Genomic DNA, 13797 nt, shown 5'->3' with positions numbered 1-13797 from the left:
CACAGTGAAAAACCTGCAGCAGAGTGGTAAGTTTCTCTATAGTTAAGTGTTCAACGAGGTTGTCACTGTGAACAGTTATAAATGATGGGAACCAACCATTTTAAGAAGGCCTGGGTTAAAAAATAGCAAACCTAATCTTATCCTTCAGCTACTTTCAGAAAAAAAAAAAAAAAAAAAACAATAATCAAGGCCAAAATCACTTATAGTAGTCAGCATTTTAAGACAAGCAGAGCTCTCTCTGCCTCACCTACCCTCATAGTGACACTGATTGCACTGTTCATGTTGCCTTTGTATAGCCAGCCATGTTTGGACACTCCTCCCTTCTGGGAGCCCAACGAGGACGCGTCCTGCGGGAGGATGTAATTAGGATTTAGGCTAGGACACATGAAAAAAAAACGTGTGCACGCACGCACGCACGCGCGCACACACACACACACACACACACATACATACATATATAGACATACACAGACACACACGCGCCCGCACGCACACACACACACAAACACACGAGCACACACACACACACACACACACACACACACCTACACACCTATGAACTGACAAAGAAAACATAAATACAAACATAAAAGAGGATGTATATGTCCAAAGGATTGTACATACAAATAACACACACACACAAACAAGTATTGTTGTTCTGGAACCTTCCTTGACTTCACTCGAGGCCACCGGGAAGGAATGAAAATCTTCTCAGTTAGGTTCAACACAGCAGTCCACTGCGTTCCTCTATTGTTGTGCGTCCAATGTTCACTGCTCTTTCAACGCGATCCATTCCTACAGCTAGGTCATTATCGGAAAAGGGAGAAGGCCTCTTCTGCCTGACACATTGCACGAATCGAAACAATGGTTTGAAAAGAGACGTCTAGTCTGAATATCTTTCATTTCTCGACGACATGTTTTTGCACAGCCTTCAGTTTGAACTACTTCCAGCAGGCACTAGACCGGGGAAGAACTCATTGCTCCTTGGAGATCCATTACTTATTTAAACTCTACCAGGAAGACGGTGCCATTACTCAAACAAACGGAACCGATTGTCAAAAGAACATGGGCATATGTCGGTAATGACTAATGGGATTTCCTGAAGGAAAAGAAAAGCATTGTGGGATTTGTGTACATACCTCGTCCTTTTCCACATCTTCGTCCACCTCGAACACGTGAGGTGCCAGCTTCTCTGGCCTCAACACCTTACTGAAAGAGAAATCACAGCGTAGATCAACCTGCCTCTGTGGCAAGTTCTACATTTCGGATTTGCTTCATGAGTCCTTTAAGTATTGGTTTAATGGACCAAATTTTCCCTTTCCAGTCACCGCTCAAAGACCACTGCCGCCCCCCTATACATTGTCCAAAAAATAAAATGAGGTAATCTGTGGAACCAAACAACTAAATCTCCCAGAATTTTCCTACTGTATCGATTTTTGAAAAGCTCAGAAAAACCTTTTTTGGACAACCTAGAATAGTGGCCTGATTATGTGCCGTGAAATCAATCACATGGCACATTTCACAAAAACAGTGTCTTCATTTTGTAAAGTTTCCTTTTTCAAGGCAGCACTAAAATGGCTCCAATTTGACTGTCGAGGAGCAGGCTACAGCTGAAGCACTTGAGCTGCTGTTTCAATGTAAATTGTGAACCCCAGATGGACCCTATGCCCTCTGACCCTAAACCAGAGCCCGTGGGGAAACGGCCAGAACAAACAATATCAAAGTCAGGGCCAAGAGAGTCGTTCTGCATAAATAGACCGTTATGTATGTTACAATGTTTGCAGCGTGACGTGTAAAACATCTGTAAAATGCGTTGCTGCACGTGATGCATTGTGGGAGTTCCCTCTTCGACGCTTTAACGATATCAATCAACGACCGTCCCAGAATAGTCCGCAAAATCCTTGGTAGAAAAACACAGGAAGTGTTCTATTGTTGTTGTGGAGCAGCCTGGAACCTCCGAGACACGTATTTCCTTACTTTCTAGGGACCTGGATAAAACATTCGCTCAACATGAAACAAAGGGAAGTGATTAACAGCAGGTATCTGTGGAGCTTCACTGCATAGAGGGCTGTGCAATAAACAAAGCAGACCCACAGGATGAAACGTCCATTTCTGGTTTCCATGAGAGCATATTTTGGCGTTTTCAAAGTCTTTGAGATACGGGTCAGTATCAAAACATGGTCATTAGAAGACAATGCCATTGTCTATCCCATGTCAAATGACAGGGATACACCAAAATACTTTTCAAAATAAGTGGAAAATACTTTCTTGGGATTCTAGCTTACATTATAGAAGCCAAGACTTAAAGATTTTTTAATTAGTGAATAATCCCATGCAAATAAGAATCGCTGTGTTTGTGTTACCTTAGAATGAGCCGTTTTCATCTACATAGGGAGCGGGTACGCTTCAACAGAGTCCGCCATGTTGCTACAGTAGCCCAGAACGGACAAATCAAACACTGGCTCTAGAGAGGGCCTTTCGCGTTTTTCGCGAGTGTAGCGGCCACCGTCTCTTCCACGGAGACTGCCATGTTGCACCGCCATGGAGAGAGGTATTCAGTTGGTTGCGATCCGCAACCTCACCACTAGATGCCACTAAATTCTACAAATTGCACCTTTAAGACTTAAGATGATCTCAAACCAAACTGATATTCTATCAAGATTCCCAGACTAGTCTGACTTCGATCTTAGGAGTTCCTGACCGTCTCAAACCGAATGACTGCCGGCTGAGAGAGTGTTCTTGATGATCCATAAGACGAAAGATTTCCTTTTGATTCTCTTAAGATCTTAAAGAATTGTCTTTAGGGGACTCGCCTTCTAACTTCTGGTTGAGAACCAAACAGCAGCGGCGCTCGTCAATGTCACATTATGATCGCTTAGCCAATCAGATAAAAGAGGCGGGTCAGAAAACCGGTAATGTCCAGTTCATACAATTTGTCAGTTATTTGTTAATATGTAAAATGTGAAAGGTATATGAAAAGTAATTAAGGACAAATGGGTTTAGTTCATAAATAAATGTATTTTAAATACATTCTTTGTGGAACATCCTACATGTTGTGCACATTATGCTCATCCTCCCCGTGTCCTCTGCTGTGTGTGAAAGGGGATTCTCAGCACAGAAGAGGATTAAATGTGATGTTAGAGGGTCCCTGCATGTGGTCACAGTGGAGGACCTGTGTAGAACATGTCTTGAGGGAACTAACTTGGAGGAGGTAGATGCCAAGGAGGCTGTACAGAGGTGGTTCAGTCAGGGCGAAAGGGCTAGAAGGCCCAACTACTATGGATGGCCTTCAGAGGTGCCCAGCCCTAGTAGCTCTCAGGGAGGGGAAGAAGATGCACATAAGAGAGAGTTCCTGGTTTATTTGTTGTGTTGTGGTTGATAATGACGGTTATGTACTGACCACATACCTTTACGTTTACATTTGCTCATTTATTGTTTGGTGTCTATGTTTAAAAAAAACCACAATTTAACTCAATGTTTTTTTCTATTACAGTTCACTTTGTGACTTTTTCCTTTAAAATAAAGCACCACATTGTTATTTCTGTAAATTGTCTATTTATTACCAAAGCATTTATCAGTAATACAGTTATAAATATAAAGTTATTTATAAAAGTATGAATGTGTTGCATGTGGATATCAGTGCTGGTAATCCTATGATTTTCAGTAGGGAGCACCACTGCTACGAGTGGAAAAAGTTAGTCTCGCAAGGGAGCTTTGCTCTCAGACATTATTCCAATGGACCTGTCAGTGTGGTTGTCGTCACCTTGCCACATCCGCCGTGGCTCTTGAAACACGCACACGAATGCACACATGCACACAGGTGCGGACGAAGGGAAAAACAACACTCACTTTGGGAGCTGGCGGAAGTCTCCAGAATATTCCTCATACTTGTAATGAACCACGTGCCAGTCAGAGTTATAGGTTTTGATACACTGTGGAGAGAGAGAAGGGGGGAGGGAAACATTTCAGAAAGAAGAGGTTGAGAAGGTGCTTCAAATTAAGGTCAAGACACAAAGAGACTGAGGTTTATTATGCTGCTACGGCAGAGTGAAGACACGTTTAAATTCCTTTCAGAAAAAGGAATTACTTTTTCCTTAAAGACGGGCCGGTGGCGAGGGCTCCAGCCTAGGTTAATGCCCGAGGACTGCTTTACATCCAAATGAATTAGCAAGAGAAGCATTCATTGTACACTTAGTCTTTGACCCAGAAGAGAGTGTGTCTCTTAAGAATAATGCAGAATCTACAAAAACTCAAGCAGGTGATAATGACAAATCAGCCCATATCATTTCAAACCTTTGTAAACTTTATGATGTAGTCATTGCTATTACATTAGAAAAATACATTGTAGATTAAGAAAAGTATGTGGATAACCCAAGTAATATTAGGCGTTTTCGCACCGCACCTCTTCATAGTTCGAATAACTTTTTGGAGGAACCCTCCCTTTTTCTTGTGTCCGCACTGCAGGGACGATCATAGTTCTTAGAACGCAGTTTTGAGGAACTCTATTAGCTCCTATTCCAGGGCCGGGACTAACCGGCGCAAGAGGAACCATCAGTGACGTGAGTGCACGGTGATTGGTCCAGATGAAAGTCCACGGTCCCTCGCCGGTCCCTTGGGAGTCCCCCCGTCGAGACGCATCGCTCTGGGTGCGGGTCAGCCCACGTATACTCAGCCGTAATAAAAAATAACCAATTCAAATAAAAAACAATAAAACATTTATTTTTATTGTTGATGTATTTATTATATTTATCTTATTTTCCAAAAATAAGGGAGCGGGAAGTGCGGGGGTTCTCCCCTTATGCTCCCCACGGAGCGATCCCCACACTCAAAACATTTCATGGTCCCCCATGCGGGAAAAAAGTCAGCAACTTCTGATTTTGGATTCTAAATCGAACATGAAATGATGCGTCAGCGTCTCAAACTTCAACGTGCGTCGCATGGCGCCGGTAAAGGGGCCAAAGTTGGCGCATCGACCTGGGTGTCCTGTTTACACCAGAGCCGATCGGAGGTAGAGTCCAAAAAAAACCCCTGTCTATTGCAGGGTCATTTGGATCTGAAATAAAAATAAATAAATCATGAACCAACACCTTCTCATCTGACTAAAGGCTCACAGCTGCTCCAGATGCAGTCATGATGTAATTTCTGGCCGCAGACGGGGGGACTATCCCCTAGCAGGCGTAATCAGAGTACGCCCAGGCCAGACCCCTGCACAAACAGCTCCTCTCAAACAACGTGTAACCATATGAACACTGAACACCCCCACGGCCCCTCCCCTCCCCCACCACCAATGGCTGGGGGATAGCCAGAAATGGGAGTTCGTTTAAAGGACATCTATGTGATTTCCAACAGCAACCTCAGAAGGCGCTCTTTTTCAGGTCCAATCGATGCTGGATGCTTGCGGTTCAATTCCTAGCATTAAAAATGAAGTAATGGTTGGAAATCTAATCAATCCTCTGTTGATTAGGTCCTCAAGGCCTATACCTTATTTTTGGATGATTAGGCATCAACCAGGTGAATGTGGTCGCCGTTGGCCCGTTGTTGATGCCACCCAGTTCGGCTTCCAATGATTGAAAAATACCACAGTTTTTCCCTTAAAAACTACAGAATGTTGGACTCTTGGCCACACATGCAATCTCTTAGTGTGAGAAGGCCTTCAGAAGAAAAGACCCAGCGGCTTTATCTGGACAAAAGCCTGCATCCACCTGAGAGGAAAAACATATGCTGCTGTGATCCAAACAAAAGAACAGTGCAGGAGGGTTATTTTAGAGGCAAGCGAGAGATACAGAGCGGGAACGTAAGCCAAGATGGAGGGCCAGAAGCCCAGGCTTATGCCCAGGTATGCATCAGATCTACCTCTTGGACTAACAGTGAGTGAGCCTCCTTCCCGGCATTCTCTGGCACTGTGGAGAACAGAGTCCGGCCCTGGCGCCTCAAAGTGGAGATCTGAGGGTAGAGACAGCGAGGGAGACAGAGATGAAAGACAGACAGGAAAAACAGACTGATAAAATGGCTTGGCATGACCGATCAACCCCACTGGCGTTTTCAAACAATAGGGTAAGTATTCATTCTATGGTTGATACACTGCTTTCTGTTGCCTCAGCGATTAAATATAACTTGTCAATGTATTGTTCCTCATAACAAATTTAGCTTTTTACTTATCACTTTTTCAAAGGCGGCCACATTGCAGATTCAGCAATAGAACCAAACAGTGCCCCACGAGTGGGTAGTGACTCAGGGATGTTGTGCTCAAAGGTATTGGAATGGATTTGAAAATGGTAGTGTTATACTTTATAAGAACCAATATCATACACGTTCAAGTTCAAGTTCAGGAGATTATTTGTCACATACATATACATATGGTCATACATATATGCAATATCTATATGGGTATGAGGCAAGGGGGTGAAATAATGTCTGAGACAATCCAATATTCTGGCAGACCTAATTATGCTGCCCATTCCCCTGTAGGAAAACTGGAATCCAGGCAGACCGGCTGACAGTCATACAAGGCCTCTAACCTTATCGCTCATCCTTATTAAGAGGGATGCAGGCAGACAGAGAATCCATAACCAAAGAATGAAGAGAGCCTTGAGGCATCCAAGCTCCACTGGTCATCGCTCCAGTTAGCGCTCTGGCTTTTTACTCATCGGTCAAAAGATGAATAGAGGGGAGTGTCAGAATGACCTAGTCTTGTCATGCATCGACAAAATACTATATCTTTGAGCTGGCTAGAATACAGCTTATGGATACATTGGTAATTCTTCCTTTTAACTTTTAACTTTAACTTTAACTTTGCTTGTGCACAAATATCAGCAGTCCTCTTAACTTAAGGAAATATCCAAGGTATTACACATTAGGGCTGCAAGATATATCGCTTCACACTTCATGCTACAACCTTTTTGCAGCTTGATACTAAAGGAAAACTCGCACGGTTTCTCATTTTCCATGACTAATCTACAAGAGAACTCTGTTGAATAAAACACAATTTACTCCGATTTATGGGTTCTTTTCCAAATTTCCAAGAAATGTGCATTTCGATTCTGCTAATCGGTTCCTAACTTTTGCATATTTCAGTCACCCTCCCGACTCGCTCACCTTGCGTTGTCGCGTTGTATTGTAAAAATCCATCCAATGAATGTTACCCCATGTTTGTTTACGTCGCTCCCACAGGCAAACATAAGCATAGAAACGATATCGGGGTGGGCACACACTTCTGTTTACATCCCGGACCATGGCTGACTGCAGTAAACGCTCAAATGTTTGGCTTGAATTTAATTTAATTTGATTTAAAAAAAATATATATATATTATTTTTATTTTCTATGCAGATGCACTCCCCTACAAAATCACCCAATCATTATAGAATGAGTTATCTTTCCAGATAGAGCTATTCAAGTCATCTGGTGAAAATTGCTCTATTTTTTCATTTCGCAAAATATATCGCAGAAAAAAACAATATTGCAATGTCAGTTTTTTTCAAATAATGTGCAGCCCTATTACACATAAGAAATGTATCTACTCCACGATTATGGTGAGTCATTTGCTCCAATCGCGTGATACATGAGCCCATTTTCTCAGCCTGCCTTTCATCTCTGCCCAAAATCGATCAAACAAATGACGGCCTTATCGCAGTTTGACCTGTCCGTCATGAAAGACCTGGAGACCTGACGTTTTTTCTATCCGGTTTTAGCGGTATTCCTGAGTTAATCCACTCCTACATACCGTCGGGGTAAAATTAAATCCACCGTTGATTTTTATATAAAGATCAAAATCAACCCAGCATCGTTTTTAATGCGTCTGTTAACACCAGTCTCTGGGAATGTACTGTTGATAAAGGAAAGGCCAATCTATAACTCAACACCCGACTGCTAAAACTGAGGCCGACGCCCACTCAACGTATACAGTATGTGTGTATGTTCCCCAAACTATATATCTAGCTGGCGCTGGTATTTTTTCAAAGCCCGATGACGTAAAAAATGTTAGTGTAAATGTAAAACACATGCAGGGTTAGACATATGGAGACACACACACACGTCACTACAGGGCAGGGCTGTTACTAATGGCTTTGCGCCGCAAACGGTCTGGTAATGAAAACCACTAATCATCTGGCGATTGTAGTCAGTGTTTCCGTTATCCGGCAATTGCAGGTTTTTGACTGGGAAGATCTGTTGAAGTCCGACATATTTTAAACTCTCCAGCCATAACGTCCGGTGAAAATAATTCCCTCTAAGCACAATTTGAATTAGTGCTGGGCGATAAAACGATAACGATAATTATCACCATATTTTTTCCCTCTGTGTCAAAATAAAATAGACTCGATAATTTAGATTTAAAAAAATCTGCAGATCTGTTCATTTCCACGTTCGGCAAGAACGGACGCAACGGAAAGCCAATCAGTTTGGACAATCTAGGGCTGACTTTTCACCTTTGATCAATCAGGTTTGTCGAAATAGAACTAAGCCCCGCCCCCTTCCTCGTGGACAGGTTGTGCTTGTGAACAGCAGACGCACGGAGCGGAGACAGAGCACAGCGTCCAGAAGAGAAGCAGAAAGATGACGTGTCGTTGACAACAGGGACACAAACATCCATAGTTCGACGTTGTTTTGGATATTTAAGTTCCGAAATAAAGCAGACGGTAAATATTCATTGTGTAAAATATGTGGACGTCCCAACGAAGACGGACAACACCACAAACTTTATTATTTATTTAGACCTACTTGTCACGTTTATTTAGTTTTTGATTTGATCAAAATTAAATTTTAGTGAAATGTTAATTAAAGCTGCTGCACTTGTTACTTATTGTTCACTCATGGAAATTATTTGATTTCAAGTAGTAATGTTCGTTATATTCATTTGTTTATTTCTAAAATAGCTTAACTAACAGGACCTATTTTATTTTGAATATTCAACAAATAATATGATACACCTACATGCCTTGATGATGTCATGCTTTATATAGACTGCTTATCAATTGTTTTTAAGCTCAATAAACACAGATAATATTTGACCGGAATCTCGCCCATTTTTCCGGGAAATTGAAATCTTCCAGGACACGTTGACCGGCACCAATTTTTTAAAACAGAAACTCTGATTGTAGACACTGGAGACTTCCCAAAACCTTCATTCATCACCAGTTCACCTCACTGCCAATGTATGTTGTGCTCTATTTCCTTCTATTCTATTGTACTCCACACACACACACACACACACACACACACACACACACACACACACGCGCAGTCAATCAGGGAGCTATTTCCAATTGTGGTCTCATTATAGTCATTTAATTTAATTGGGTCGTGACATGCTTAAAAAATGAGCCTGTCTGGACTGATTGCGTGAAGATGCACAGACCAAGGAAGATCCCTCTCTCTCTCTCTCTCTCTCTCCCCCTTCCCTCATCCTTCAGCCCAGGTAGAGCAAATCGGGTATTCACTCTATAAAATTCAAATTCAGCGGATTCACTCTATAATGTGTTGAAGGGGTAATGTAATGTCATCTTTCAAGTGCCTTGGACACGCATATTAGGCCTTCGCTGGTGTAGAAGCCTGCTAACAAGGTTCAGTCTGATAGATAAGAAAAAGTAAAACAGAATTTTATGTATGTGAAACATGCAAGTCTCTTTTAAACAAGCTCTGTACTAAAAAAGAAGAGTTTCGATGTCAAGAGCACTTGATTCAAATGTTACAGAATATGCTGTATAATTATCCTCCCTCTCAGTTGGGAAAAGGGACACACCATCTCTCTCAAAGGTGCTCTGCCGCTCTTAACGTCGTGGTCAAGGCCACAATCACCCTCTGAAACCAAAGTGGGAAGTGTAAAACTCGAAAGACCTTGAGAGCGTTCGTTGCTGAAAACAAACCAAAAAAGTTTTTCGTCACTTGTGTAGAAGGGAGGTTCACCAGCTTCTCCGGAGATCTGAAGCCCAAAACTCTCGGCTCACCTGGAAGTCGTCCGGGGGGAACTGCAGCATGTCCCGTAAGACGTCGCTGATGATCTGGGTCTTCCTCTGGAGGAGCACATTCTCGTAGTCCAGGGGCTCGATGATCTTAGGTTTCACCTGCGGAGCAAATCGACCAGGACACAGTCACTTATTTTTCATTTACTTTCCTCTCTCGTCGTAAACCCCTCATCTCCATCAAGCAATGCAAAAAGAGAAGAGCTTTGACTTTGGGCTACACTTACAATACAAATGATGTCTATTTTGTCTATTTTATGTCTATTAGTATGGGATGATATTAACAGGAAAGGCTTAAGGGTGTACAGGCACGGCCGTGCTGGTCAACAAAATGTCATTGTCCTTTCAGGGTCCTGTTCACTGACAGACATATTAATGGCTGTACTGGCAAAGGGGACAGAGACAGTACGAGGGGGAGGAAATACAGAAAGCGAGAAAGAGAGAGAGAGAGAGAGAGAGGGATAGGGAGAGGGAGCGAGAGGGAGTGAGAGAGTGATAGAGAGAGAGAGATAGAGGGTGAGAGATGAATAGGATTGTTTCAGTATACCATCGTACCAGTCACTGTGTCATGAGCTCACATGGGTGGCTCAAGCTATAGACCCTATTATTGGTTCCTTCTGCTTCATGGAATCTCCATTGGGCCACTGAGAAGGTCCATCCTCCAGAGAATCTCCAGGAAGATGCATTATCTCCGCGTGCCAACGTGGGGAGATGCAGAGACGGTGGCCGCGCGGGGAGGGGTGCACTTGGCATCACGTGAAAAACTGTGGCATCACTTTGAGCAATTGCCAAACGACGCCACGCTCCGCAGCGATTCGGAAGGCAGGGGAGTGGAGCCCCGCTCAAGGTCTGGTGGAGTGGAACCTCCCCCAGCATTCCACAGTTCAGCTCGTTCATGCTACAGAAACAACCCAGTGGGATTCCACTGGCACGCTCTCCGTTAAGGGACGAACGTAGAAAATACACGTGTCCAGATGCCAGTGTGTCTCCAGACTTGAGTAGGGCGTGGCGATTTCAATACCTTCCTGGGTTGAGTATCCAGATACCTCAGTCGTTAAAGGGATACTCAAGTTTTTGGGAGTTTTTTGTCCTACCCTGATTCAGATGAGAAAGTCAACATCGATTTCATCCCTGTGTGTCCAGTGCTGAGATAGTGATGGGCTGCATGCTAACTGTGTTAGCACAATACAAAGCTGCAGAGGGGATCAACTAGCCTAGGGTTAGGGTTAGACTCCTGTGAATATAGGGAATACACCGTCCAGCTTCTCAAAGGATGAGTTGTTTAAGTGATACATCTTCCATCTTTACGACTATAAACTGTCAAAATAAAAACATAGAAAATAGATCTTAGGTGTTTGAAATGCAGCTCCATTCGGAACGAGTTTTGATGCATAATATTTTATGCATCCGCGGCGAAATTATCAGCCGTGCGCCACCTGTGAAATTCACAACGTGGGTGATGTGGGGCTGCCATTATTTTAAAGATTTCTGAAAAAAAGAAAAAAACCTTGCTGTTTATAGGATATAATTTTGTAGTCAGAGTATCTGTATCAGTACGGCAGTATCATTTTTTGTATGACTCCCAGCCCTTCTCCATATCAGTGTCAGTTTCCTCAAACTGTAAGATACATATCACTGATTCCCATGAAAGGCAAGGCATCAATCGAACACCAGCTGGTGCAAAGTCAAATACATTTGTTCTTCCACTTTTGACCGCTTGTTGGTCTGACCAGTCACAAAAGCGTGATGGTGATCGAGTTTGTGTGGATAAGCCTCGTTCTTGGTCAATCTCCAACAAATACACACAAAACCGACGGCCAATTAAATAGATCCACCGCTCCACGGATTTACACTAGAATATTTTTTTGTAATCCCCTGAGCTGAAATCGAGTGACGTAATGATAATATTCCTCATGCTTAAGGGGGGCTTTGGGCTGATATTCAGCACAGCCCTCTGGATGTAAAGATAATCTGATAAGCAGAAAATAGATGTTTGCATTTCCAACTGGACACCAGCCATGGAGCAGAGCGACTAATGGCTTCCAGCTGTGAACTAACATGAATTATCCCATATGAAGTTCATCCGCAGCCAATTATGGAAGTCCGGTTTAATTTCTGCACTGAAAGAAATTATCATTTTTGGGGCAGGAAGAGGTTAAAGTAAGATTAGAGGCGAAGCAGCTGAGACACTTTTGAGCTGCCAACCTCTGCATTTCAAGGCGGCATGTTTTCTCTGTAAGTGACAAGGTGACAGGTGACATGTTTTGGAACAAAAACAGTGACAGACATGTCTGCCACTACGCCTCAGTCCAAATAAACACAACTCTGGAACTCAGCCTACTTTTAAAGGAGCACTGAACAACCTTTTTGCTTATCTTTTCGTTATGAAGTTAATGTTGATTGCACAGTGTAATGGTTATAGCATAATGACACCATTTAGAGTGGTTCCCTATAAGCCTCCATACCACTATGTATTCGGACTGCCGTACGAATCCCCGGGAAAATGATCGACAATGACCCGGCAAGAGAAAAAGAACCCTGTTGACGGAGGAGGCAAAGAAGGCGAAACGGGAGCGTGATAGAGACAGAGGTAAAACAAGAGTGAACCTCCGACGGGCATCCACTCGATGGAGAGCTCCGGGACCTGAGAGCGCTCCTAGTCGACTTTCAGGTGGCATTCTTTCTGCTGGATCGGTCAAGCTGCTTTCACACATGAAAGGGCAACTCCGGAGATTGTCCGTGTCGTACTCGTTTACACAACTTGGAAATACTCTGTTTGGTTTCGACGAGGGGCGTGGCCTGTGTAGAGCGTGCAGGAGGCAGGACGTAAGGCAATGGCGCTTGACGTTGCGGAGTTTACAGCACACCCGAGATGGCGGACGAGGCTGCCGCCTTATCAGTAATTGTGACTTTTTGTTGCGTTGACACTCCATGCATTTGGATGTATCCGCAATATAAAGGAAAGAGTGAAAAGGAATATAAAGGAAACCGGAAAGGAGTACGAAGCAGCGACGCTCCGTGCTTGAAGGCAAATAACTGCCGCGTGATGGAGACGTCATCAACATGCGACACGCCCACTCGCTCGCTGTAAATTCTCCGGCTAATCACCTGCTCTTTTCACACAAACCGCTCAATCGGACATTACGCAGACTTTGTACTAGGGTGCTGGCCGGGTAAAGTACGTTTAATGTCCGGTCCAACAGCTCCTCCAGGTAATGTCCGGATAATTTCAGGGTTGCAGTGCATGTGTGAAAGCAGCTTCAGCAACACAACTTGCGTACTGATACTACCGGATGTCTCACTCTGCCTTTATCATAGCACTGAGATCGGGGTTTCAAGTACAAATTGGGATTCTTATGGTTGTTTCTTGCTTTGGAAAGTGGCATTAGTCATGTTGCTCACGCTAGCTACGCGAGCTACGCTAGCTAATGCTAACGCTGGAAGCCAGAAACAAACAAATGATCCATTGTTTGTTTTTAATCGAAACAAAGAACATGTTTTCTTACAGTGCATTACTTCACAGAGCTACGCTCTGATGAAAACGTAAAGGGACAACAATACAAGTTGTAAACGCTAGAGGGGAAAGTTGAAAAGTTGTCTATCGCACCTTTAAAACCTCCGCCACTCCAGCACAGAAACAGTTAACACACAAAAAGGACCAACAAGTGTTCCACTTCCTAAAAAAAGACCAGCGTTGAACCCTCTGGAGAGGTGCCTCTAGAGACGATACTTTACCATTTCCGTCCAACCCCCCCCCTCAAAACAGAAACCATGCAGTTTAAAGGCTAAACTCAAAGCCGGGAATTTACTGATTAAATCACATAGATTACACAAAAAAAA

The 13797-nt window shown here is 43.3% G+C and overlaps 1 protein-coding gene across 7 annotated transcripts in view; it reads right to left on the bottom strand.

Annotated features, from left to right (window-relative positions):
* The window catches only part of LOC307248093 (dedicator of cytokinesis protein 9-like), a 90252-nt gene that overhangs the window by 55378 nt on the left and 21077 nt on the right, over positions 1 to 13797 (bottom strand). For all 7 annotated transcript variants that reach the window (XR_013844760.1, XM_080024321.1, XM_080024322.1 and 4 more), the window contains exons 2-6: positions 9943 to 10059; positions 5854 to 5943; positions 3850 to 3932; positions 1140 to 1209; positions 252 to 347 (exon numbers count right to left, since the gene is read on the bottom strand). Coding sequence is in view for 6 of the 7 variants with exons in the window: in XM_080024322.1 (XP_079880448.1) it covers positions 252 to 347; positions 1140 to 1209; positions 3850 to 3932; positions 5854 to 5943; positions 9943 to 10059 (456 nt within the window). In the remaining variant the exon portion in view is untranslated. The remainder of the gene's footprint in view (positions 1 to 251; positions 348 to 1139; positions 1210 to 3849; positions 3933 to 5853; positions 5944 to 9942; positions 10060 to 13797) is intronic.

Source organism: Zeus faber (assembly GCF_960531495.2).
Source record: "Zeus faber genome assembly, chromosome: 2".
Lineage (NCBI taxonomy): Eukaryota > Metazoa > Chordata > Actinopteri > Zeiformes > Zeidae > Zeus > Zeus faber.
The sequence above is the reverse complement of the archived record's forward strand: the minus strand, read 5'-3'. Positions and strand labels throughout refer to the sequence as shown.